Raw genomic sequence first — 25,377 nt, 5'->3', positions numbered from 1 at the left:
TACAGCGGTGTTGCCTTGTCGGCTCTGGTAATGAGATCATTATCACTGATTTTCTTTTTTGAGGTTACAGATTTGCTTTGAAGAGGGATACCTATTTTTGGGTTACTAGTTTTCCACAAATATTTGATGCTGTTTAGTTTCTTTCTAGCTTTGTATCTAACTTCGTCTTGTATATCTGCCGGTAGTTTGAAGATGGCTGTTTCTGTTTCTATTGTAGAAATGATCATGTTATTGAGTCAGAAGGATTGGGCCAGTTATTTCTATGACCCTTGCTCAATATTTTCGATTCACTGTCAAGAGGACACTCAGTCTAATTGACAACAGGGAGGTGAATATTGCTTAGCATTTCATTATTCTCCCGTGGTTTAGGTTCCTCTTTGTGGTTAGGTGTTGAAAACTTAAGGCTGTTCAACTTCCTATCTAGAACTCCTAGTTTATTTGGTTTATTTGATAATATAGTTTGAAGTTTTTGGTCGACATATGATTGAAAAGAATCCCATTAGAGGTTGGGCAAGGACTTGGAAACATCAAGGTGAGTCTCATATAATTTATTGTTTAACCAAATTTTCTTCCTGTACAGAAATTTAATTTCTTCTCTAGACTAGATTCTGTTAGTTTTGTTTTTACGGTTCTAGGTGTAGATCTCTTTTTCTTGAAGTGAAAAAGGTTAGGTGTTGGGTTAATAATTAAACATAGTTTAAAAAACTGATATCTTTGCCAGATAGTGGTAGGCCTTTTTTCATTGCCTGGTTGGCTTGGACATCATACGATAAAAATTTCGTTATGATCCATACTGACAGTAGTTACAACTGGTAGGTAAATTGGGTCCACCTATTCAATACAACACTAATAAAATATGCAACTATATTTGGTCGAAAATCAGTTACACCGTCAAATAATTAGTTTTTGAAACTCTTTTACATTTTCTCAGTAATAGCACATCCTTTTCAGTAAAATGGGTACTTTTGAACACTGAGAGTAGTAAAAGTTTGATTCTAGAACTACAAATATGAAAAAACATCTATTTTAACCAAAATCCTGAATATGGTTGGCAAAGAAAACGGTACGTGATAGGGAATTTTTGACATCAAATTCGAATTTAGGAGACCCAAATTACTGAAGGTTACATGTTATCATTTCACGGCATGAAAAAAATGTTAAAATTCTGTTGTACAGTACAATAAGGAGTTGGCGGTGGTTAATTCAAAATCACATCATTTAAAGTCCAATTCCTGCATCACAACAACTTTGAATTAATGAGGTATTACAGTACATACAACAAACACAATTACAAGATATTAGAATCATTCCGTATTGGCTGTTTTCACTTTACAAAGGAAATATAATACATCCTCCTATTCAGTACATACAAATCTCCATCAAGAGATGGAGTAATGATAGTTTGAGCCATCTTCAGTGAAAAAACGTTAGTTATTTACATAATAGATGCTAAAAAATGTATTAAAACATAATGAAGCAAAGAATGAAAAACAAAAGAGACATGACAAAAATAAAAAACAATTCAATATTGACACCTTTCCATCATTAGATGGTTTTTCTTGCTATTTGCTTTACGTCCCACCGACACAGATAGGTCTTATGGCGAAGATGGGATAGGAAAGACCTAGGTATGCGAAGGAATCGGCCGTGGCCTTAATTAAGGTACAGCCCCAGCATTATCATTAGATGGAGTAAAAATTAACTCATTTGAGGCATTTTCAGTGAAAAAAGTTAACATTTTTTACATAACTGATTGCTAAAAAAATGTGTTAAAACCTAATGAAGAAAAGAATGAAAACAAATAGGACAGAAACAAACAATAAGTGATTATGGCGACGTTGTTGATCTCTTAGTCTAAAACTTGCAGTATACATACATACAGTACATACATACATACATTATCATTAAAGACTCTTATGCCTTTCAGCGTTCAGTCTACAAGCCCCTGTGAATTTACTATACGTCGCCAAAAACCTCTATTTGGAGCTAGTGCTGTGGCCTCATTTAGTTTTATACCTCTTATCTTTAAATCGTTAGAAACTGAGTCTAACCATCGTCGTCTTGGTCTCCATCTACTTCTCTTACCCTCCATAACAGAGCCCATTACTCTCCTAGGTAACCTATCCTCCTCCATTCGCCTCACATGATCCCACCACCGAAGCCGGTTTATGCATACAGCTTCATGCATAGAGTTCATTCCTAACTTAGCCTTTATCTCCTCATTCAGAGTACCCTCCTGCCATTGTTCCCACCTGTTTGTACCAGCAATCATTCTCGTTACTTTCATGTCTGTTACTTCTAACTTATGAATAAGATATCCTGTGTCCACTCAGCTTTCACTCCCGTAAAGCAAAGTTGGTCTGAAAACAGACCGATGTAAAGATAGTTTCGTCTGGGAGCTGACTTCCTTCTTACTGAATACTGTTGATTGCAACTATGAAATCACTGCATTAGCTTTACTATAACTTGATTCAATCTCACTTAATATTTTACCATCCTGGGAGAACACAAACCTAAATACTTGAAACTATTGACCTGTTCTAGCTTTGCATCACCAATCCGACATTCAATTCTGTTGAATTTCTTACCTACTGACATCAATTTAGTCTTCGAAAGGCTAATTTTCAAACCATACTCATTGCACCTATTTTTAAGTTCCAAAATATTAGACTGCAAGCTTTTGGGACAATCTGCCATTAAGACCAAGTCGTCAGCATCGGCCAGACTGCTTACTACATTTCCACCTAACTGAATCCCTCCTTGCCATTTTATACCTTTCAGCAGATGATCCATGTAAACTACAAACAGCAAAGGTGAAAGATTACAGCCTTGTCTAACCCCTGTAAGTACCCTGAACCACAAACTCATTCCACCATCAATTCTCACTGAAGACCTATTATCGACATAAATGCCTTTGACTGATTTCAATAATCTACCTTTAATTCCATAGTCCCCCAGTATTGCGAACATCTTTTCCCTCGGTACCCCATCATATACTTTCTCTAGATCTACGAAACATAAACACAACTGCCTATTCCTCTCGTAGCATTTTTCAGTTACCTGTCGAATACTGAAAATCTGATCCTGACAGCCTCTCTGTGGTCTGAAACCAAACTGGTTTTCATCCAACTTCCTCTCAACGACTGATCGCACCCTACCTTTCAAGATGCCAGTGAATACTTTGCCTGGTATACTAATCAATGAGATACCTCGATAGTTGTTGCAATTCTTACTGTTCCCTTGCTTATAGATAGGTGCAATTACTGCTTTTGTCCAATCTGAAGGTACCTTACCAAAACTCCATGCTAATCTTACTACTCTATGAAGCCATTTCATCCCTGCCTTCCCACTATACTTCACCATTTCAGGTCTAATTTCATCTATTCCTGCTGCTTTATGAAAATGGAGTTTATTTACCATCCTTTCCACTTCCTCATGCATAATTTCACCAACATCATTTTCCTCCTCCCCATGAGCTTGGCTGTTCGCAACACAACCAGGATGATTTCCTTTTACATTGAGATGATGTTCAAACTATTCCTACCACCTCTCCAGTAATTCCCTGGGATCTGTTATGAGTTCACCTGAATTACTCAAAACACTGCTCATTTCCTTTTTCCCTCCCTTCCTAAGATTCTTTATTACAGTCCAGAAAGGTTTCCCTACTGCTTGACCTAGCCTTTCAAGGTTATTACCAAAATCTTCCAACGACTTCTTTTTGGATTCAACTATTTGTTTTGCTCTGTTTCTTTCATCTACGTACAGATCTCTGTCTGCCTCGGCCCTAGTTTAGAGCCATTCCTGATAAACTTTCTTTTTACGTTTACAAGCTGCTCTCACTTCATCATTCCACCAAGATGTTCGCCTTTTTCCATTTTTACACACAGTTGTTCCTAGGCATTCCCTTGCTGTTTCTAACTACAGCATCCCTGTATGTCACCCATTCTTTTTCTGTATCCTGAATGGGCTTACTGTCTACTGCTCGAAACTTCTCACTAATCATATCCATGTACTTCTGTCTAATGTTCTCGTCCTGGAGATTTTCTACCCTTATTCGTTTGCAGACAGATTTCACCTTCTCTACCCTAGGCCTAGAGATACTTAGTTCAATACAGATCAGATAATGGTCTGTATCATCGAAAAATCCCTGGAGAACTCGTACATTCCTAACAGATTTCCTGAATTCGAAGTCGGTTAAGATATAGTCTATTATGGATCTGGTACCCCCAGCCTCCCACATGTAGCAGTGAATAGCCTTATGCTTGAAGAATGTATTCATAACAGCTAAACCCATACTAGCACAGAAGTCCAGCAAACGCTTCCCATTCCTATTAGTTTCCACATCTTCCCCACATTTACCAATCACCCTTTCGTATCCTTCAGTTCTATTTCCAACTCTCGCATTGAAATCGCACATTAGCACTATTCTATCCTTGCTGTTGACCCTGACCACGATGTCATTCAATGCTTCATAAAACTTTTCAAACTCATCCTCAACTGCACCCTCACATGGTGAATACACTGAGACAATTTTTGTCCTAATTCCTACAAATGCCAAATCTACCCACATAATTCGCTCGTTTACATACCTAACAGAAACTATGTTGCATGCAATGGTATTCCTGATAAACAGCCCTACCCCATACTCTGCCCTTCCCTTTCTAACACCCATCAAGTACACTTTATAATCTCCTATCTCTTCCTCATTATCTCCCCTTACCCATATATCACTTACTCCTAGCACATCCAGATGCATCCTCTTTGCTGACTCAGGCAGTTCTACTTTCTTTCTTCCATAAGCCCCATTAATAGTGATAGCTCCCCATCGAATTCCATTTCGTTCGCCAAGTTGTTTCCAAGGAGTCCCTCGCCTGTCAAATGGGAGTGGGACTCCGTTACTCCCGTAGGTCCGAGGCTAGCTTAAAATGTTCTGAGCTCGGTAAATTAATGAAGCAGGATGCTACCCTACTTACACATAGTCCAAGTGAGGATCTCTCCTCTAACGGGTTATGGACCACCGATGGATTGTATAGTCCTAGCCGCCTGAGCACAAGGAGGGCCATGACTGAGAACATGTCCGAGATGCCCACTCCCATTCCATAGCAACTGGTATCCCGACTCTCATGAGCACTTACTAGGCCACTCAGCCGTTGCCCATGGTTCACGAACTAGGACGTGACTACAGTAACCCACAAACATGACACAAAAAATTACTATGTGCTCTAAATAGTAATCACAATCCTCGTCCAATTACCATTGATGATACCGAAGTGTCATACTCCAAGATTGTTACAAACCTTGGGGTCATCTTAAATAAGACTCTGAACTGGAATGAGCATATAACTAATGTGTGCAGAAAAGTACATGCATCCATTTATCCTTTAAAGCGTCATAAAAATGTTCTCCCACTGGACCTTAAATTAAAACTCATACAAACACTTCTATTTCCAATCTTTGACTACTGTGACAGTTTATTGACTGACCTAACCTGTGAACAAGCAACAAAGCTATAACGTGTACAGAACTCTAGCTTTCAATATGCCTCCCAGCTCCGACATGATGCTCATATAACACCATACTACAAAAAGTTGGGATGGTTACGTCTAAATGACCGTAGAAAAACGCATCAAATGACCCTTGTCTATCAGTTGCTTTCTTCAAACAGCCCCACCTATCTATCGTCCAATTTTAGGCTTCTTTTTTTTGTTCCACAAAATTAACACTCGTTCCGGATCACTACTTGAAATAGCACCGCATCGAACAAATACCTACAGCCATTCATTCATTCCTTGTCTCTGCTTCAAGATTATGGAATACGATCCCAGAGGATATTAAAAAGGTCATGCTCGTCTAGGACATTTAAAACAGCCTACCGTAAATTCCTCCAGAGTATATACAGTTGACTCAAATGAATGTAAGAGTGAATGACGTGTGAATGAAACCAAAAATTACGTACTATATTTAAGTTCTTAGGCTATCCCATTTACGTTCTTACTACTCTCATTTAAGGCTATAGACTGTTCGTAGAAATAGGCTACAAAGTAACATCGATTTTAGTATACTCAGATTGTAACATTCTAATATTCAGTTAATTTATTTTAGCCTTATATTTGAATAAGTTTTCCTTTAAGGTAGTTGTAGATATATTCTATAGGTTATAAGTTGATTTTTGTTTTGTTATTATCCACTCTCTATTTATCCTATAATTTTTCATCAGTAGTCATCATCATCATCATCATCAGTTTTCCACTCCAGTTGCCCGGGTGTGGTTTACGAGCACTCTCCACTTCTGTCTGTCCATGTACCACTCTTCTCTCAAGACGACATCCCAGCTGATTCCTCTTGTTCCTATGTCCTCTTTCACTTGGTCCAGCCACCTCTTCCTAGGTCTTCCTACCGGTCGTTTTCCGGCCATGACTGTGTGTAATTTTTCATCAGTAGTAACCTTCATTAATTGTATTATTGTAATTCCTTATCTGACATACCTATCTCAATAACAGTAATTGATTACAATGATATTTTATATTAACACTGTTAAAATAAAAAATTGTATGTGGTTAAGTGTACGAGACGGCCAAGAGCCCTAACTTCGCCACTTAATAAATAAATAAATAAATAAATAAATAAATAAATAAATAAATAAATAAATAAATAAATAAATAAATAAATAAATAAATAAATAAATAAATAAATAAATAAATAAATAAATAAATAAATAAATAAATAAATAAATAAATAAATAAATAAATAAATAAATAAATAAATAAATAAATAAATAAATAAATAAATAAATAAATAAATAAATAAATAAATAAATAAATAAATAAATAAATAAATAAATAAATAAATAAATAAATAAATAAATAAATAAATAAATAAATAAATAAATAAATAAATAAATAAATAAATAAATAAATAAATAAATAAATAAATAAATAAATAAATAAATAAATAAATAAATAAATAAATAAATAAATAAATAAATAAATAAATAAATAAATAAATAAATAAATAAATAAATAAATAAATAAATAAATAAATAAATAAATAAATAAATAAATAAATAAATAAATAAATAAATAAATAAATAAATAAATAAATAAATAAATAAATAAATAAATAAATAAATAAATAAATAAATAAATAAATAAATAAATAAATAAATAAATAAATAAATAAATAAATAAATAAATAAATAAATAAATAAATAAATAAATAAATAAATAAATAAATAAATAAATAAATAAATAAATAAATAAATAAATAAATAAATAAATAAATAAATAAATAAATAAATAAATAAATAAATAAATAAATAAATAAATAAATAAATAAATAAATAAATAAATAAATAAATAAATAAATAAATAAATAAATAAATAAATAAATAAATAAATAAATAAATAAATAAATAAATAAATAAATAAATAAATAAATAAATAAATAAATATTGGCCCAAGTTACGAGATATCAAACGACCACTTTGTTAATGATCTTGCCTGCTCTATAAATAGCAATAACCACGAATGTTTCTCAACTAAAGTAAACTCGTTTCCTCATCCCGAGGTGGTACAGCTCTTTTTAGACACACTCCCAGTGGAGGGGAGTTACATGTACCGCTTTTACCGCATATCAACCTTCCTGCCATTCGTAAATCTCTGGCAGTACGGTACCGGGAGTTGAAGTCAGACTCCCGAGAACAGCAACTAATTGTGCTAACCATTATGCTGGTAGACATTATTAACTAAAAAACACAGACAAACAGCATGACTGATGCATGCTTGCAATGTGCGGGTCGGATACAAAGCTAGGCCTATTCACCTATTTGTGCGACGTCATCAGAGCTGCAGCAGACCTACGCTACGTTGGCAGACATTTCTTAACTACGAAACACATGGATTCGACATGTTTTCATTGCGTAGGTTGAACGGAAGAAACTATTCACAAATTTGTGCGATGTCATCAGAGCTGCAATAAGACTTGTACCCACTTCGAAGCAGAATTGTTGTTGTTCTCTGACAAATTATGTTGGGGAGTCTTATATGCAAGATTTATTTTTTTCACTTTCTTCGTCTCGAAAATCCAGGAGGGGGGGTCCAATATGCCAGGGGTCTAATACACGAGTAAATATGGTAATCTAAATGTTGTTCCTGTTAGTCACCATTTTTCAACCTTAATTCAATTTATATTATCCATTTTAAGACTAAATATCAGACGGTTCAACTTCAATAATGCGTATGTATATCAGCCCATGTCAGAAAGACCTCCAGCTCAAGACTATTTTAACAATCAACATTTCACAAGTGTTTTAACTTTCACCATGCTTTCTAAAAAACATTTTATCTAACATTTTATTTTGTGTGTTCCTATGTTTTTAATTCATTATTCATATCTTACTGAGGATGACCGAATGCCGGGTCAAAACATGTGTATTTATATGCAAAGTTTCGTCTTAATTGGACGTAAAATATATAGTATTGTCTAGGAGGATTAAAATAGTTTTGTACAATTTTGTAAGAATTTTAACAGTCAATACGGATTTAACATGAAATTCATAGTCTGTTTTCGCAGAAAACAAATTTGACGTAATCAAGAAGGATCCCTTAAATAACCTGCAAAAAGAATTAAAATCAACAGTCAATATTAGTACTTTCCTTTTCAATGAATTTGTAAAGAAAAAACTCATTGCCATGAACCCTAGGTTACCAATAGCGAAATTGTTACCAAAAATTCATAAACATATGAGATGTAAGGCTTCTCAGGCGTTTGCTCTATTAACCGGCGTTTCATCTTAGGTCTGACACTAGACTCATCAGAGTGGGATGTGTCAGACCCTACCCACTGACGCTGGGTGTATGCAGGTGAGCTTATCAGAAGCCTATATAAGAGGCACAGTCTGATAACTGCATACGGGAGATAAATCTCCACAGTGGAATTATTGCCCGCCTAGCAATTCCGAATGGAAAATTCTAAATTCCCATGGAGGGAATTAGATATTTTTCGCCAATAGAGCATGTCAAAAACATATCAGATGTAAGGCTTTTCAGGTGTTTGCTCTATTAACCAGTGTTTTGTCTTAGGTCTGACACTAGACTCGTCGTGAGCTTATCAGAAGCCTATATAAGAGGCACAGACTGATAACTGCATACGGGAGATAAATCTCTCACCTGCATACACCCAGCATCAATGGGTAGGGTCTGACACATCCCACTCTGACGAGTCTAGTGTCAGACCTAAGACGAAACGCTGGTTAATAGAGCAAACGCCTGAAAAACCTTACATCTGATATGTTTTTGACATGCTCTATTGGTGAAAAATATCTAATTCCCTCCATGGAAATTTAGAATTTTCCATTAAAAATTCATAAGGCTAACACCCCTATACGATTACTACAAGATATTAAAATAATTCCGTATACGACCAATTATCAATTTTAGGACTTACAAATTATCTCATTTTATTCAAGATTTCCTTAGTACACATTATCACTATCAAGCGAATACAATGATAAAGAATTCCATAGAACTTTAGCGAAAGAATAAAACATATAAAGGTACCAGAACACCACAAGATCCCTTCATTTGATGTCGTCAATATATATGCCAATATCACCGTTAAAATCACTATAAATTTGAGACGGAATAAGTTATCCAAATTCAGTACAAAGCATTGGTGAAATAGGCCTGTTAAAATTCTCTTTAAGTAATAATTATTTCATTTTTGAGAATAAAATCTGTCAACAGACAGGTTTACCTATGGGGAGCACGGTCCTCTAGTATTTTGGCGAATATACATATGGACCACTTAGAGCACACAAACATTATAGATAAGATCAAAGCTATAAAATACCGGACACGTTACGTCGATGATGTGCTAGCCATCATAGATAGCAGCGTTAATGAAGGAAAGTAAATTTTGGAACTACTCAACAGTTTAGATCAGAATATTAAATTCACTATGGAAAAGGAGAACAATAACTCGCTTAATTATTTAGACATAACATTATCACGTCATAAGAATAATCACCTGGCATTTAATATTTACTGGAAACCAACGTACACTGCTCACACCATTAAACAAAACTCAATACACCCTGAAGCTCACAAAAAAAGCTGCCTAAAATAGCATGTTAGAAAGAGCTTTAAAAATCCCGCCCTCAAAGAAAAATTTTAAAAAAAGAAATCAGGACCATCCATGAAATAGCTTTGAACAATGGATTCAGCACAAAATTTATAAAAAGCTAATCAATAAACATACTTACAATCCCACAACTACTTTAATAAAAGTCAAAAACTAAAGAAAAATATGCCACATTCACAAACAATAATAACATACATATAATCACCAACATCCTAAAAAAACTGAACCAAAAAATTACCTTCAAAACCAGCAACACTAACGAAAGAATATTATTTAACTCTCACACAGTAAATACTAGCAATAAATACACAAATTCTGGGATATATAAACTGGAATGTAAGGGATGCAGGTCAAGTTACGTCGGACAAACAAAACATTGCAACGCTTTAAAATGTAATCATTTCTCTGCCATGAGTAACCATCACAAAGACTATAATCACAACTATACTACAATAGATCCAGATCTAAAAATTCTACAACGTGAACAAAAAGGTCCACTACTGAACATTTTGGAGAATTTCTACATCAGTATGGATCAATATAAGAACCGAGCCCTCAACTTAAATGAGATAAATAAAAAAAGAATGTAATATGGAAAACGTTTATTCTGCTCATTTGTAGTAAAAAACAGGAACATACAAACTCAGAATTATTACACTCGGTTTCAGTCACTGCCCCCATTATTCTGCACACTCCCATTCTCCCGCAAGCCCCGCCCCATTTCCCCACTCTATTTCCTTGTAGCAACATATCTTGCATCTCGACTGCGGGAGCAAGTCAGTCAAGAGCTGGACTTCGTAGTCAGAGAACACGGGTGACACAAGCGGGCCATGTAACTCAAGTTCATTTTCGTTCTTCATAACTTAATGTTGTTCCTGTTAGTCGCCATTTTTCAACATTAATTCGATTTGTATTATCCTTTTTACAGACTAAATATCAGACAGTTCAACTTCAATAATGCTTATGTATATTAGCCCACATCATAACACAACAACTAAGCCAACTAAGCCAGTTGAATTACACCAAAGGACAACAAAAACATTGAAACAGAAAGACCTCCAGCTCAAGACTGTTTTGACGAACAACATTTCACAGTTTTATAACTTACATCAAACTTTTTAACTAACATTTCATTTTGTGTGTTCCCATGTTTTTAATTCATTATACATATCTTACTGAGGATGACCCAATGCCGGGTTGAAACATGTCTATTTATGTGTGAAGTTTCATCTTAATGGACGTAAAATATATAGTACTAACTAGGAGGATTAAAATAGTTTTGTACAATTTTGTAAGAAATTAGAGGAAAATGCAAGGAATTCTGATACATAATTCAAACTTAGGAATGGCTTTAGAACTCTACAGGCTTTCTTTGCAATTACAATTTTTCAGAAATAGTGTTGAGTATATATAGTACATGCCAAAGTGATTTTAAATACAGAACAAGAAAGACCAACTAGACACCGGTGTGAATCAAGCCCACAAATGTCAGATTTCTCATTGGAAGCTCTCCCAGTTGACCTACAGCGGCCACGGTCATTCATGTTCTAATAATGTTGTTATTGGTTTAATGCCCCACAAACTACTTGGAGATGCCATGGTGCCGGAATGCTATCCTCAAATTAAATGAATATCAGTGCAAATATACTAACAAGTGTCATAGACATACCTGATATGGATAGGAGATTGCAACAGCTTGACCAAATGTCTGGGGTTGTTGAACTGGTTGGGGTCCAAGCTGCTGCTGGGTCTGCTGATTTGGCATGGGCACTGGCTGTGGAGGTTCAACTCCTTGACCTTGATTTGGGCCTGGAACAGGCTGGGGCTGGTTAGGCACCTGAGCATTCGAGGTTGGTGGAGGCTGCTGTAGTATTGGTCCTCCTTGAGTCAAATAAATCTGTTGGCCACCATATCCTGGAGGAAGTGCCTGGTTGGGAGGTGGCACTGCAGTGGGAGGAGGCGCTAATCCTTGATGACCTGACATAAAATATACAGGGTACTAAATGTATTTCCTATCAGTAGTCTGAAAACAGGTTATAGTTAACATGTAACTGATTGTAAATATTAAAATGAACTTAACTGTAGTTAGGAGAAAAAGGTTTGAACTGACTTCACAAGTAAGCCAGATACAATAATAAATATAAATGTACTGTATAAATGTACTGTAAGTTTGCTCCATTTGTCTTTATTGGTCCTGTCTTGATCAGGGTGGACATCCTGCCTAACACCCTAACCCTACTACTAGCACTTTCCTTGTATAGGATTAACAGATTTGCCTTGATTTCTCACGGGCAATATACAGCTCCGAAGTAATAATTCTGTTGTGCCACTCAGTGTATTTTGCATATTTTGGGACCTGTGTAACTTGTTATACATTTTTCCATGCTTGTATGCATTTACTTACATTGATCGGTCACTTCATACATAGTCACTCATTCTGACAATTGGAAATGAATGCAGTGTACTCAGTATAGAGATTATTGTTCGCATATTCACCATAGTTGCAGTCCTCACTTCTTTCATTATCTTGTCAGTAACTGATTACAAGAACCATTCATCATGGTGTTCGAAACCGAAGCAAATGCTGCTAAAAAATGTGGCCTAATTAAAAGGTCATTAACTCGGCTCAAAAATTATTTGAAGCAAGGTAACATCAACCATTACGAACTGACTTCCAGGCAAAATTGGCTGCTAGAAATTTGGAAGGAATTCAGTAATGTAAGGACTATATAGAATGTAAATTAGACTCAAAATCTCGTAAATCTCACTTTGGAGAACATGATAAATTTTAAAACAGATATCATGCAATAATTGGTAGCATTCAAGAATTGCTTTTCTCATCTGAAAGACCCAGAAGTTCTAGTAATGCATCCATTGCATCAGATAACTCTACTCGATCCAGCTCTAGCTTGAAACTCCCTCCCAATGAATTGCCTGTTTTTTAAGGGGGATTTGACAAAATACTTAATTTTCAGGAACACCTTTGAAAGATTAGTTATTAATAATACCCACATTGACAATGTGCGAAGATTACACTACCTATTGTTATCTCTTCAAGGCAAACCTAGGGATTTGCTAGACAACCTAGCCATATATGCTAAGAAATTCACTGTTGCTTGGAATTTAATTCATGAAAGGTACAGTAATAAAGGCTTGATTGTTTCACAGCACGTAAAACATTTGCTCAATCCCCGTAATTTTGTTATTGGATCTTCTTTTGAATATTGCAAATTGATAAATCAAGTAAAATCTAACATTACAGCTACTGACAATTTGGAACGTCAAGTTGCACTTAGAAATTTTGCTACAGGAACTGATTCTAAATAAAATCAAGTCCAACCATGGAAGTGAATGGGAAAACAAATTTGCCTCCACTGATATCCCAACTCTAAATAATCAGTGTTTGCATGTTTGAAGTTTCTACAATTAGAAATGCTATGACATCAAGTTTACTCTCCCACCCCTCCAACTGTTTCACCCACTGCTATGAAGGTTGTTTCGGGGGTAGGCTCAAATGCTTTGTTGTGTAGGAGTGAAAAACAGTTCATGATAGATTTTATTAGTCAAAGCTTTATGGGACTCAGCAAGTCAGTTATCCTTTGTGATATTTAGTCTTGTCAAAAAGCTTGGCATCCGTACAAAGGCTTGTCGGCTACACTGGTACAGGCAATGCCAATGTGTCGTCTGTAAACTCCTCATGGAACACTGATTTGGTCTCTAACATCTCAGATTATACATTGAAGTTGAACTGTGCAGATGTTAATACAATCACAAGTCCACTTCCTGCACAGCAAATTGATTGTTCCTATTGGGCTATTCCTCATGATGTTATTTTAAGTGATAGTACATTTAATCAGCCTTCTTATATTGATAACTTGTTAGGAACTGATGTCTACTATGAGACAGTGCCTTTTAATATCAGTCAGCTGAGAACGAGGAAGTCACCCGGGATGGATGGCATACCTGCCAAGGTACAGAAAGCCATGGGTAAAGTTGGATCAAACAAAATTCTAGAGCTATGGAATACCATCTGGAGGACTGGGAGATAGCTGGATGAATGGTGTCACTCAATCTTAATTCCCATTTACAAGAATGCTTCACCGACTGAATGTTCAAACTATAGAAAAGTAGCTCTCATCCTTCATGTGAGCAAAATTCTTCTCCATGTCTTTCACAATAGACTGAAAAACTTTCTACTTCCTGAAAAAGCTGAAGAGCAATGTGGCTTTATCAAAGGGAAGCAAATTCTGAAAGTATGGCAGATTGTGAAGAAGGCCATCAAGTTCAATGTTGTGGCCTTACTGTGCTTCATTGATTACACCAAGGCCTTTGATTTAATGAAATGGACACCTCTCTGGACCATACTTACAGAAATAGGGGTCCCATAGCATCAATCAATCAATCAATCAATCAATCAATCAATCAATCAATCAATCAATCAATCAATCAATCAATCAATCAATCAATCAATCAATCAATCATCTGCATTTAGAGCTGTTGCACAGGTGGCAGATTCCCTATCAATTGTTTATGTAGGTTTTTAAACGTCATCAAAGAACTTGGAAATTTTTTTCACATTTCCTTAACAGTTCTCTTGAATTCCAACTTGATCTTCATAATATGATCTTTCCTACTTTTAAAAGCTTCACTCTACTAATATAATTTCAAGCCATCTCTCCAATGACAGCTTGAAATATACCACATATGAAAGTTTATAATTCGATTAGATGGATTACCCCATTTGTCGACAATAATTACATACCACATGGTCAAGCATCTCATCTCCTTACTCCCAAGTCTTCCCAGCCCAATGTTTGCAATATTTTTGTTAATATTATTCCTTTGTCAGAAATCACCCAGAACAAATCATGTCGCTTTCCTTTGGATCTTTTCCAGTTCTAATATCAAGTAGTCCTGGTGTAGATCCCATACACCTGAACCATCCAAAAGTGGTCTTACCAGGGACTTCGCCCTATTCTACACATCCTTACTAAAACCCCTAAATACTCTTGTAACCATGTGAAGAGATTTGTAACCTTTCTCAACAATTTTGTGAGCGCTTTACACTACCATATTTTAAACATGGAACCTGGCAGTGAACTGAGTGTTTTCCTGAACTTTAATTAATTATTACACAACAGCGAAACATAGTATGTACCTGATTTTTTGTATCATATGAAGGTGTCCGCTATCCAAAATGAAGATCTTAATCATGAAGTACATATCTAAAGTAATTTAATTATGCTAGTCTTATGGAAAATAAAAATTAAAAATTTACAGGGAATTTTTTTACATTCAAGTTATACCAATAAGTCTGCTCAAACAATAAAAATGAATCATTTAATGTGGCTACTTAAGCCAAAATAAATACATTACATTTGAAATACAAAATGTACCTATTTATGAATAGTTTGTTTTGGTATAGTAGCCCAGAAAACTTTGTGTTATGCACAGTCCAACCTTCTTTTTGCAGTACAGGTGAATCATCAGCCTGCATCTCCTTGCCTAAACGAAAAAATAAGTCCAAATTTCTGGAGAGATGAAGTAGTTCTATTGTTTGTATTTGGAGTAAAATAATGCAGCTAAAAAATTGCATTCGAAAGTGACGTAACAAATAAAAATCTTGCCCAAACTATCACTCGATATGTTATCTCATTTGCAAGCACAGTCTTCATCACTGTCATTTTATTTTTAAACCCTTGTCTCCCGATAAAATATCCAAAAATATCACTATCATTGAGCTGGAGTGAGGATGTTTGTACAGAAACACAGTTAACAGCGCAACATATTTGCCGTACTCAGCACCCGGCATATTGAGTGCTTCGGGAGAGGTCACGGCAAGGAGAAACTACCCACTTTATAGTTTCAGTTTGAATAGCCTGATAACTGCTGCATTCTATTGGATACTAGATAAACCACTACCTCCAAGCAAGGGACAGGAACCGTATGGAGTCCGCACTCAAGATACGAAAAATTAAACACCCTAGTTACCGAAATGGAACATGTGATTAGCAAACTCCCCGCACAACAACAAGAAGAAATTAGATATGAAACAAACAAACAAAAAAATTAACCGAACTAATTACCCAGAAAAACAAACCAAACAATAACTCCACCCAATGCCAACAAATCAACCAATTAAAAGAGAAAATAAAAACTAACAAGCAGATAAAGGAAATACTACCATTACCTTAGACAAGGAAAAGACATCATCATCATCATCATCATCATCATCATCATCATCATCATCATCATCATCATCATCATCATCATCATTTATTTTGTTTAATTTCCGGGTTGAACCGTGTTGTAGTTGTCTGTACATCACGTACAGTTTGCCGACGTTTTGAATACATTGCAGTATTCTTTGTCAAGGCGACTGAAATACCCCTACTCGATCCGAGGTAATCAGTCTCCCAGGCAGCAATTTACACTACTAGAGTGGCCCTGACCTTGGCCTTTTATATCCTAGTCTTTCTGGCTGACGTAAGCCCTGGCTGTCTCGTGAGCATTCTGGAAGGTATGTGTCAGAGCCAGGTAGTGGGGGCTTGCCCGCGTTGTTATGTAATGGGGTTTCGGCCCGTGTGTTTATGTTGTGGTCTATATGTCTTGAACTATGAATGATATATTTTTTTTTTAAACCTAGGAATTTCATTTTTGTCCGTATTGAACTGAGAAAGGATGATAGGAAAACTTAAAACGGTCCACCTTTTCAATACAAAAATGTTATAGTTTATTTATAACATGTATTTGTACTTGGAACTAGTTTCAACGCTGATTTGCGTCATCATCAGCCAAAATGTGGGAATAGGCAAACATGTAGGCATTTATATTACACAAGGCGTTACATTAAACAAAACACATCTTACAAGGAGATAAAAACAGGGACGAGTATAGAAACAAATGAATCGTTGAGAAAACAAAAGTTATACATATTAAAAATAACCTTAACCACACATCTTGCAGTGCGAAAGTGTTCTTCTTGAATGATTCCTGAATATAAAACACACGTGCACACATTTCTGAAGAGCCAGCAGGCAGGACAAAGTAAAGTGAAACCTTAAGAGTTCTCATTTTCTATGTTCTGGCTAACTAATGAAGCCTCCCTTGAGTTCCTGATAAACATACAAAACAGGAAATTCTCCTTCACTCTCAACAATAGCTAAGACCAACTGTAAAATTTCATTTTAAATATTGTGCAGAGACGTGAAAGCATGATTTTGAACATGATATAACTCTTTCATATAACCCAGTTTTTTACACAAGGTGTTACATTAAATAATACACATCTTACGAGGAGATAAAAACAGGGACGAATGTAGAAACACATGCATCGTTGAGAAAGCAAAGTTATACATATTAAAAATAAGCTTAACCACACAACTTGCAGTGCGCACGCGCATACACTTCTAAAGAGCCAGCAGGCGGGGAAAAAGTAAGGTGAAACCTTAAGAGTTCTTCTGAGAAGAGTTAATCATTCTTTCTATGATCTGACTAACTAATGAAGTCTCCCTTGAGTTCCTGATAAACGTACACAACAGGAAATTAAACAATACACATCTTACAAGGAGATGAAAACAGGGAAAGTTATACATATTAAAAATAACCTTAACCACACATCTTGTAGTGCGAAAATATTCGTCTTGAATGATTCCTGAATACAAAACACACGCGCACACATTTCTGAAGAGCCAGCAGGCGGGGAAAAAGTAAGGTGAAACCTTAAAGAGTTCTTCTGAGAAGAGTTCATCATTCTTTCTATGATCTGACTAACTAATGAAGTCTCCCTTGAGTTCCTGATAAACATACACAACAGGAAATTCTCCTTCACTCTCAACAATAGCTATAAAGACCAACGGTAAATTTCATTTTAATATTGTGCAGGGACGTGAAAGCATGATCTTGAATATAATATAACTCCTTCATTTAACCCAATTTTTTACACAAGGTGTTGCATTAAACAATACACATCTTACGAGGAGATAAAAACAGGGACGAATGTAGAAACAAATGCATCGTTGAGAAAGCAAAAATTATACATATTAAAAATAAGTTTAACCACACAACTTGCAGTGCGAAAATATTTGTCTTGAGTGATTCCTGAATACAAGACGCACGCGCACACATTTCTAAAGAGCCAGCAGGCAGGAAAAAGTAAGGTGAAACCTTAAGAGTTCTTCTGAGAAGAGTTCATCTTCTTTCTATGTTCCGACTAACTAGTGAAGTCTCCCTTGAGTTCCTGATAAACATACACAACAGGAAATTCTCCTTAACTCTCAACAATAGCTATAAAAGACCAACGGTAAATTGTATTTTAAATACTGTGCAGAGATGTGAAAGCATGATCTTGAACATGATATAACTTCTTCATTTAACCACCTTTGAAAGTCTCTCTCTATATTACATAGCTTCATTAACACACCATTCTGTAGATGCACAAAATAATCTTGTAATCTTCACAGGTCCGGTATTCAGCTCGACAAGAATATGCTATGAATGATAGGCATCCAAGAATTACTGATTTTATATCCTTCTTCTAAATTTATGTTGTTCGGATGTTTCTTGATTTCGATAGCCTCACGGATTTTCCTTTCCAGATTCCAAGGGATAGCTGCTAGGATCTTGGTCTTGTCAAATGACAATCCGTGCCTTGTTTCGTAGGAACGCTTGGCTACCGCTGAAATATCTGTGTTGTGGTTTTTGGTGTGACGGATATGTTCTTTTAGGCGGGTGGAGATCAGACATTTTGTTTTCCCAACATAACAAGCTCCACAGCTACATTCAATGTGATATACTCCAGGAGCCTGTAATTCTATTGTGTCTTAGTGGTGGTAGATAACGGGCTAGTTTCTGGTGAGGTTTGATGGTTTTTATGCCGTATTTGTCCAGTATCTTGCCGATGCTGTCTGTAGTATTTTTAATGTATGGCAGTATCGCTGTTTTCGGGCGGGTCAGTTCTTCTTTCCCGTTGTTTTCTCCTACGGCGGCCTTTTCTTTGTTCTCTTCTGATTTTTAAAAGGCTCGTTGGATGCTATTGAGCTGAGCGAGTAGCCGTTTTTCTTGAGGGTTCTCGTGAGGTGTTCTTTCTCTTCCTCGAGGTGCTCTGCGTCTGATATCGCTATGGCCCTGTTTACCAGTGATATTAGGACAGCCTGCTTTTGTGATGGGTGATGAGACGAGGCATGTATGTACCTGTCTGTGTTTGTGGGTTTCCTGTATACCGCATGACTCAAAGTCCCATTGGAGTTGCGCTGTACTAGGACATCCAGGAACGGTAGTTTTCCGTCTACTTCGATTTCCATGGTGAACTAAATATTTGCGTGAATAGAGTTGAGATGGTCGAGAAATAGCTGTAGGTTATTGCTCACGTGAGGCCAGATTACGAATGTGTCGTCCACAAAATGGAGAAAACATTTTGGTTTCAGGGTAGATGTGGCTAAGGCCTTCTATTCGAAGTGTTCCATATACATGTTTGCTATTATTGAAGAGAGTGGCGACCCCATCGCGGCCCCTTCTGTCTGTTCGTAGAACTCCCCGTTGAAATAGAAATAAGTGGCGTTTAGGCATTCTTTAGCTAGTGTTGACAGGTCTTCTGGTAGTTTCTGGTCTAGTAGCGGAAATACTTCTGTTAACGGCACCTTGGTGAAAAGTGACACGACGTCAAAACTTACTAATAAGTCCGTACTTTCAATTGATTGGTCCTTAAGGAGCTGAATGAAATGTCGGGAGTCCTTCACGTAGGTTTCAGTGTGTCCTGTATGTGGCTGAAGCAGTCCGGCTAGGTAATGGGCGATATCGTGCGTCGGACATCCTATAGCGCTCACGATAGGTTGCAGAGGTATGCCTTCTTTATGAATTTTCAGAAGGCCATACAATTTAGGAGGTATCGGGTCTGAGGATATCAGCTTCTTCTGTATTTCGGCTGGGATACTGGAATTTTTTACTAGTATATGGAGTTTGTTCTTAATGTGGTTGGTAGGGTTTCTTATTTTTCTGTATGCAGAATCGGTGAGTAATTGTTCTATTTTCCGAGTGTAGTCGGGGCGTGTCATTATCACTGCAGCGTTGCCTTTATCTGCGGGTAGGGTAATATTTTCCGTATCTTGATGTAGTGCTTTTAGGGCATGAATTTCTTCTTTAGTCAACTTGGATGGCGGCGGCTTTGCTGTTCTCAGTAGACATGATACATCCTGTCTGATCTCCTCTGCAGATTCGGTAGGAAGATGTTGGATTGCAATTTCAAGTTTGCTACTTATTTCTTCCATCGGTATACTATTCGGAGCTACTGCGTAGATGAGTCCTTTTTTCAAGACCGAGGTAGTAGGTTCACTGAGTGGCTTGTCTGTGAGGTTAACAATTACATTCTTCTGCAGTGGAGCAGGTGGTTTCGGTTTCTGTTCTAGTAGGGGGCGGTTGAAATTCTTGTTTTGTTTGGCAGTGGCTAGTTCCAGTGTACGCTGGGATTGTGTGTTGCTAATGCTGTCTAACGTGGTCCAGTCATTGAGAGACAAAGTGCTGGCAAGTTGTAGGTGGAGATGAAATAATTTATTGTTGAGGTGGTCCAGAGTCTGCCTGGTGTCACTGATCCGTTCTCTGAGGAGTTTTATGTTGGTTTCGTGAAGAATACGGTCTGTCCGTCGGTTCTTGGTATGATATTTCAGTCTCACGCATGCTGGTATAATGCTTCTGTCCCTGCAGCATTTCAGAAAGGCGAGCCGAGCCAGGTAGTTACTCATTTTCTTTCGAAGGTTGTCGAACTGCCTAGTAGCTTTGAGAATATCCTCTCCGTAAAGGTTTCGTATCTTAGAGGTGAAGCTTCCATGGTGCGAAGAATTATTTTGTTTAATTTCCGGGTTGAACCGTGTTGTAGTTGTCTGTACATCATGTACAGTTTGCCGACGTTTCGAATACATGGCAGTATTCTTTGTCAAGGCGACTGAAATACCCCTACTCGATCCGAGGTAATCAGTCTCCCAGGCAGCAATTTACACTACTAGAGTGGCCCTAACATTGTTTTATATCCTAGTCTTTCTGGCTGACGTAAGCCCTGGCTGTCTCGTGAGCGTTCTGGAAGTTATGCGTCAGAACCAGGTAGTGGGGGCTTGCCCGCACTGTTATGTAATGGGGTTTCGGCCCGTGTGTTTATGTTGAGGTCTGTATGTCTTAAACTATGAATGATAGGCATCCAAGAATTACTAATTTTATATCCTTCTTCTAAATTTATGTTGTTCGGATGTTTCTTGATTTCGAGGCATGTAGGTACCTGTCTTTGTGTGTGGGTTTCCTGTATACTGCATGACTCAAAGTCCCATTGCAGTTGCACTTTACTAGGACATCCAGGAACGGTAGTTTTCCGTCTACTTCAATTTCCATCGTGAACTCGCCAGAAGCTAGCCCGTTATCTACCACCAGTAAAAGACACAATAGAGTTACAGGCTCCTGGAGTATATCACATTGAATGTAGCTGTGGAGCTTGTTATGTTGGGAAAACAAAATGTCTGATCTCCACCCGCCTAAAAGAACATATCCGTCACACCAAAAACCACAACACAGATATTTCAGCGGTAGCCAAGCGTTCCTACGAAACAAGGCACGGATTATCATTTGACAAGACCAAGATCCTAGCAGCTATCCCTTGGAATCTGAAAAGGAAAATCCGTGAGGCTATCGAAATCAAGAAACATCCGAACAACATAAATTTAGAAGGATATAAAATCAGTAATTCTTGGATGCCTATCATTCATAGTTTAAGACATACAGACCACAACATAAACACACGGGCCGAAACCCCATCACATAACAACGCGGGCAAGACCCCACTACCTGGCTCTGACACATACCTTACAGAATGCTCACGAGACAGCCAGGGCTTACGTCAGCCAGAAAGACTAGGATATAAAAGGCCAAGGTCAGGGCCACTCTAGTAGTGTAAATTCCTGCCTGGGAGACTGATTACCTCGGATCGAGCAGGGGTATTTCAGTCGCCTTGACAAAGAATACTGCAATGTATTAAAACGTCGGCAAACTGTACGTAATGTACAGACAACTACAACATGGTTCAAACCCGGAAATTAAACAAAATAATTCTTCACACCGTGGAAGCTTCATCTCTAAGATATCATCATCATTCCTTCGCGCCAGCAAGCCGGGTGCAGTTGTGTGCGAGCCTCCTCCAGTTTGTCCTATCCATCCACAGACGCTGCTCATACATGCGGCGCCAGTTCACATCTCTAATTTCAAAGTCCTTCAATATCTGATTTTCCCAAATATCACAAGGTCTTCCTCTTGGTCTCTTTCCAGGAACATTGTGGTCAAAGTATGTTCAAGGAGTCCTGTGAGGGTCCATTCTTTTCATGTGACCATACCATTGTGGTCACTTCTAGAGTCTCCAGCAAGCTTCTTTCCAATCCAAGCTGTTGCCGGATATCTACATTCCTTATTTTATCCGTTTTTGTTTTTTGTAGACAAGAACGAGGGAACTTCATTTCTGTTGCCTGAAGACGACTATTTGTTGCTCCAGTAAGTGTTGCTGCTTCCAGGCCATACATCAATATAGGTACTATATATATTTTGTACAAGCTGATCTTGCAAACTAAAGGAAATGTTTCATCCCAAAGTATTTGATGTACAGCATGATGGAATTTGGAAGCTTTCTGTATTCTGTTGCTAATCTCTTGATGTATGGTATTGTCTGATAACAGAACACTACCTAAATACTGGAAGTTGTCTAGAATATCCATCTCCTCATCTCCAATTCTTAGATGAACAGTTGGAGAGTTTCTACTCATCACCAAGCCAACTGTCTTCAGTTTGCTGATTTTGAGCCTACATCAGAGAAACCACCAAATTTTTTCAAGAAGGAAATTACAGAATAATCAAAAAAGACCCCACCCAATGAATACAGATAAATCTGAAACTCTTACTTAAGAACACTTCATTTATATTCAGCAAAGAAGATTCCAGTAAATTAATAAATATGAATTCCAAGCTTCCAATAGCAAGGGCACTCCCTAAAATCCATAAAGACAACACCCCAGAAAGACCAATAATTAATTTTAGATCCAGCCCTACCTAGAAATTAGCACAATTCATCCAAAAATTTCTCAAAAATACACTTTGTCCTTCAAGCAAAAACTTCCATTAAAAACACATTAGAATTCTGTAACACCACCAAAAACCTCACAATTCAATCTCACCATTCATTAGCATCCTTCGACATCAAGAATATGCACTCGAGTATTCCTTTTGTCGGAACCTTTTCCATTATAAAGAGTAACTTGCAACAGTGTAGTAAACTAAGTAGACTTGAAATAGAGTTTTTATTAGTTTGGTTAAATTTACGTTCAAAAATAATTATTTTGTTTTCAACAGAATAATATATCAACAGAACAACCTTCCAATGGGATCTCCAGCATCAGGCATTATGGCAGACATTTATTTAGACAATCTGGAGCATCCACACATCAGCAAAATGGAGCACATTTTCTTCTGGACAAGATTTGTCAATGGCACCTTCAAAATTTTAGATGGAAGACATACCAACAGCCAAACCATACTGTATCAGTTAAACAAGTTGAATCCCCATATACAGTTCACATTGGAAACAGAATCTAATTATTTTGTTTTTAACGGGATAATGTATCAACAAAACGGCCTTCCAATGAGATCTTCAGCATCGGGCATTATTGCAGACATTTATTTAGAGTATCTGAAGCATACACACATCAGCAAAATCAACCTAAAAAAAGAACTGGATACCATCAGGGCATTAGCTTATTCTCATGGGTATAACAGAAGGTTCATCAACCACATAAGATCTAAAATTCAAAATAAACCAAAATCTACTTTTATTAAAGAAAACAAGCAGAAGGACAGTTATTCAGTTTTCACCTACAACAACGATTCTGTATACCAAATAACAAACTTGCTTAGAAAACACACGGTAAATACAGCGTTCAGGACAACCAACAACAATCTATCTCACCGAGCTTGATAGCTGCAGTCGCTTAAGTGCGGCCAGTATCCAGTATTCGGGAGATAGTAGGTTTGAATCCCACTGTCGGCAGCCCTGAAAATGGTTTCCCGTGGTTTCCCATTTTCACACCAGGCAAATGCTGGGGCTGTACCTTAATTAAGGCTACGGCCGCTTCCTTCCCACTCCTAGCCCTTCCCTATCCCGTCGTCGCCATAAGACCTACCTGTGTTGGTGCGACGTAAAGCAACTGAAAAAAAAAAATCTATCTCACTTCCATAATCTATGGACCGTGAATAAATCTGACAAGTTTAGTAAATCAGGTATTTACAGATTACAGTGTCAGTCTTGTTTAGCAAGCTAGATCAGAGAGACAGAGAGAAGCCTTAACACTAGATACATCGAACATATTAATGCCGTCAAACATAACAGGCATTCTGCCATGGGAATACATATTGTACCAATACGCTATTCCAAAAGTGAAATTTCAATCAAGTCAGAGTAAACGCGATTACCAGTAGTGAAGTTAAATAGAGTCATGGAAGTCCAGATTGCTACAATAGCGAAATATGTATCATCATAATGGCAGTGTCAAAAAGACAAAAACGTGAGATTTAAATTTTTGAGGAGAGACAACACTGAAAAAAAAAAAGAGGACAAAATGATTGACATTTTCAGCAGATGGACACATGAAGATAAGAGTCACAATCATATAAAACTTCAAGAAAAGAGGAGTATTTAACAAAAAAGTATACACCAGCGAGAATACTACAGTGATTTATCATGAAACAGAGTGAAGAAATATTTATAAAACGCATTATCTTCGTGTCAAATAATATAAAAGACTAGATAAACAATCTACCGTAAAACACCAACAGAATTGTGAAGACCAAAGACTCAAGAAGATATGATAACGGAATAACATTGCAAAATTTTATACAATAAAAAGAGTATAATTCAGATATTGAAGTTAAAGCAGTCATTTTAAAGTCCAACAAAGAAAATAGAGACCTAAGCAAGAAGCGTTAAAAGAAACAATTGTTTACGCAGAAGGCTTTGAATATTTAATCATGTATCAGCTGATCGCATATGTGTATTTCATTACCACGAATGAGCAAGACAACATGATATCTCTTTAGAAGATGGGCGACAGACTGCCTGGGGATTACTTACACCAAGCCATGACAACCCGAGACCGCAGATGACGACTGCATAACTAGCTGCCAGACCTGAGCTTTGTTTCCAGCAGCAGACCTAAACCATCC

The 25,377-nt window shown here is 36.9% G+C and overlaps 1 protein-coding gene across 8 annotated transcripts in view; it reads right to left on the bottom strand.

Moving 5' to 3' along the window:
* Positions 1 to 25,377, bottom strand: part of LOC136858342 (transcription factor SPT20 homolog) — a 615,333-nt gene that overhangs the window by 260,237 nt on the left and 329,719 nt on the right. For all 8 annotated transcript variants that reach the window (XR_010858631.2, XM_067137808.2, XM_067137810.2 and 5 more), the window contains one exon: positions 11,810 to 12,117. Coding sequence is in view for 7 of the 8 variants with exons in the window: in XM_067137808.2 (XP_066993909.2) it covers positions 11,810 to 12,117 (308 nt within the window). In the remaining variant the exon portion in view is untranslated. The remainder of the gene's footprint in view (positions 1 to 11,809; positions 12,118 to 25,377) is intronic.

Source organism: Anabrus simplex, chromosome 1 (genome assembly GCF_040414725.1).
Source record: "Anabrus simplex isolate iqAnaSimp1 chromosome 1, ASM4041472v1, whole genome shotgun sequence".
NCBI classification, from domain to species: domain Eukaryota; kingdom Metazoa; phylum Arthropoda; class Insecta; order Orthoptera; family Tettigoniidae; genus Anabrus; species Anabrus simplex.
The sequence above is the reverse complement of the archived record's forward strand: the minus strand, read 5'-3'. Positions and strand labels throughout refer to the sequence as shown.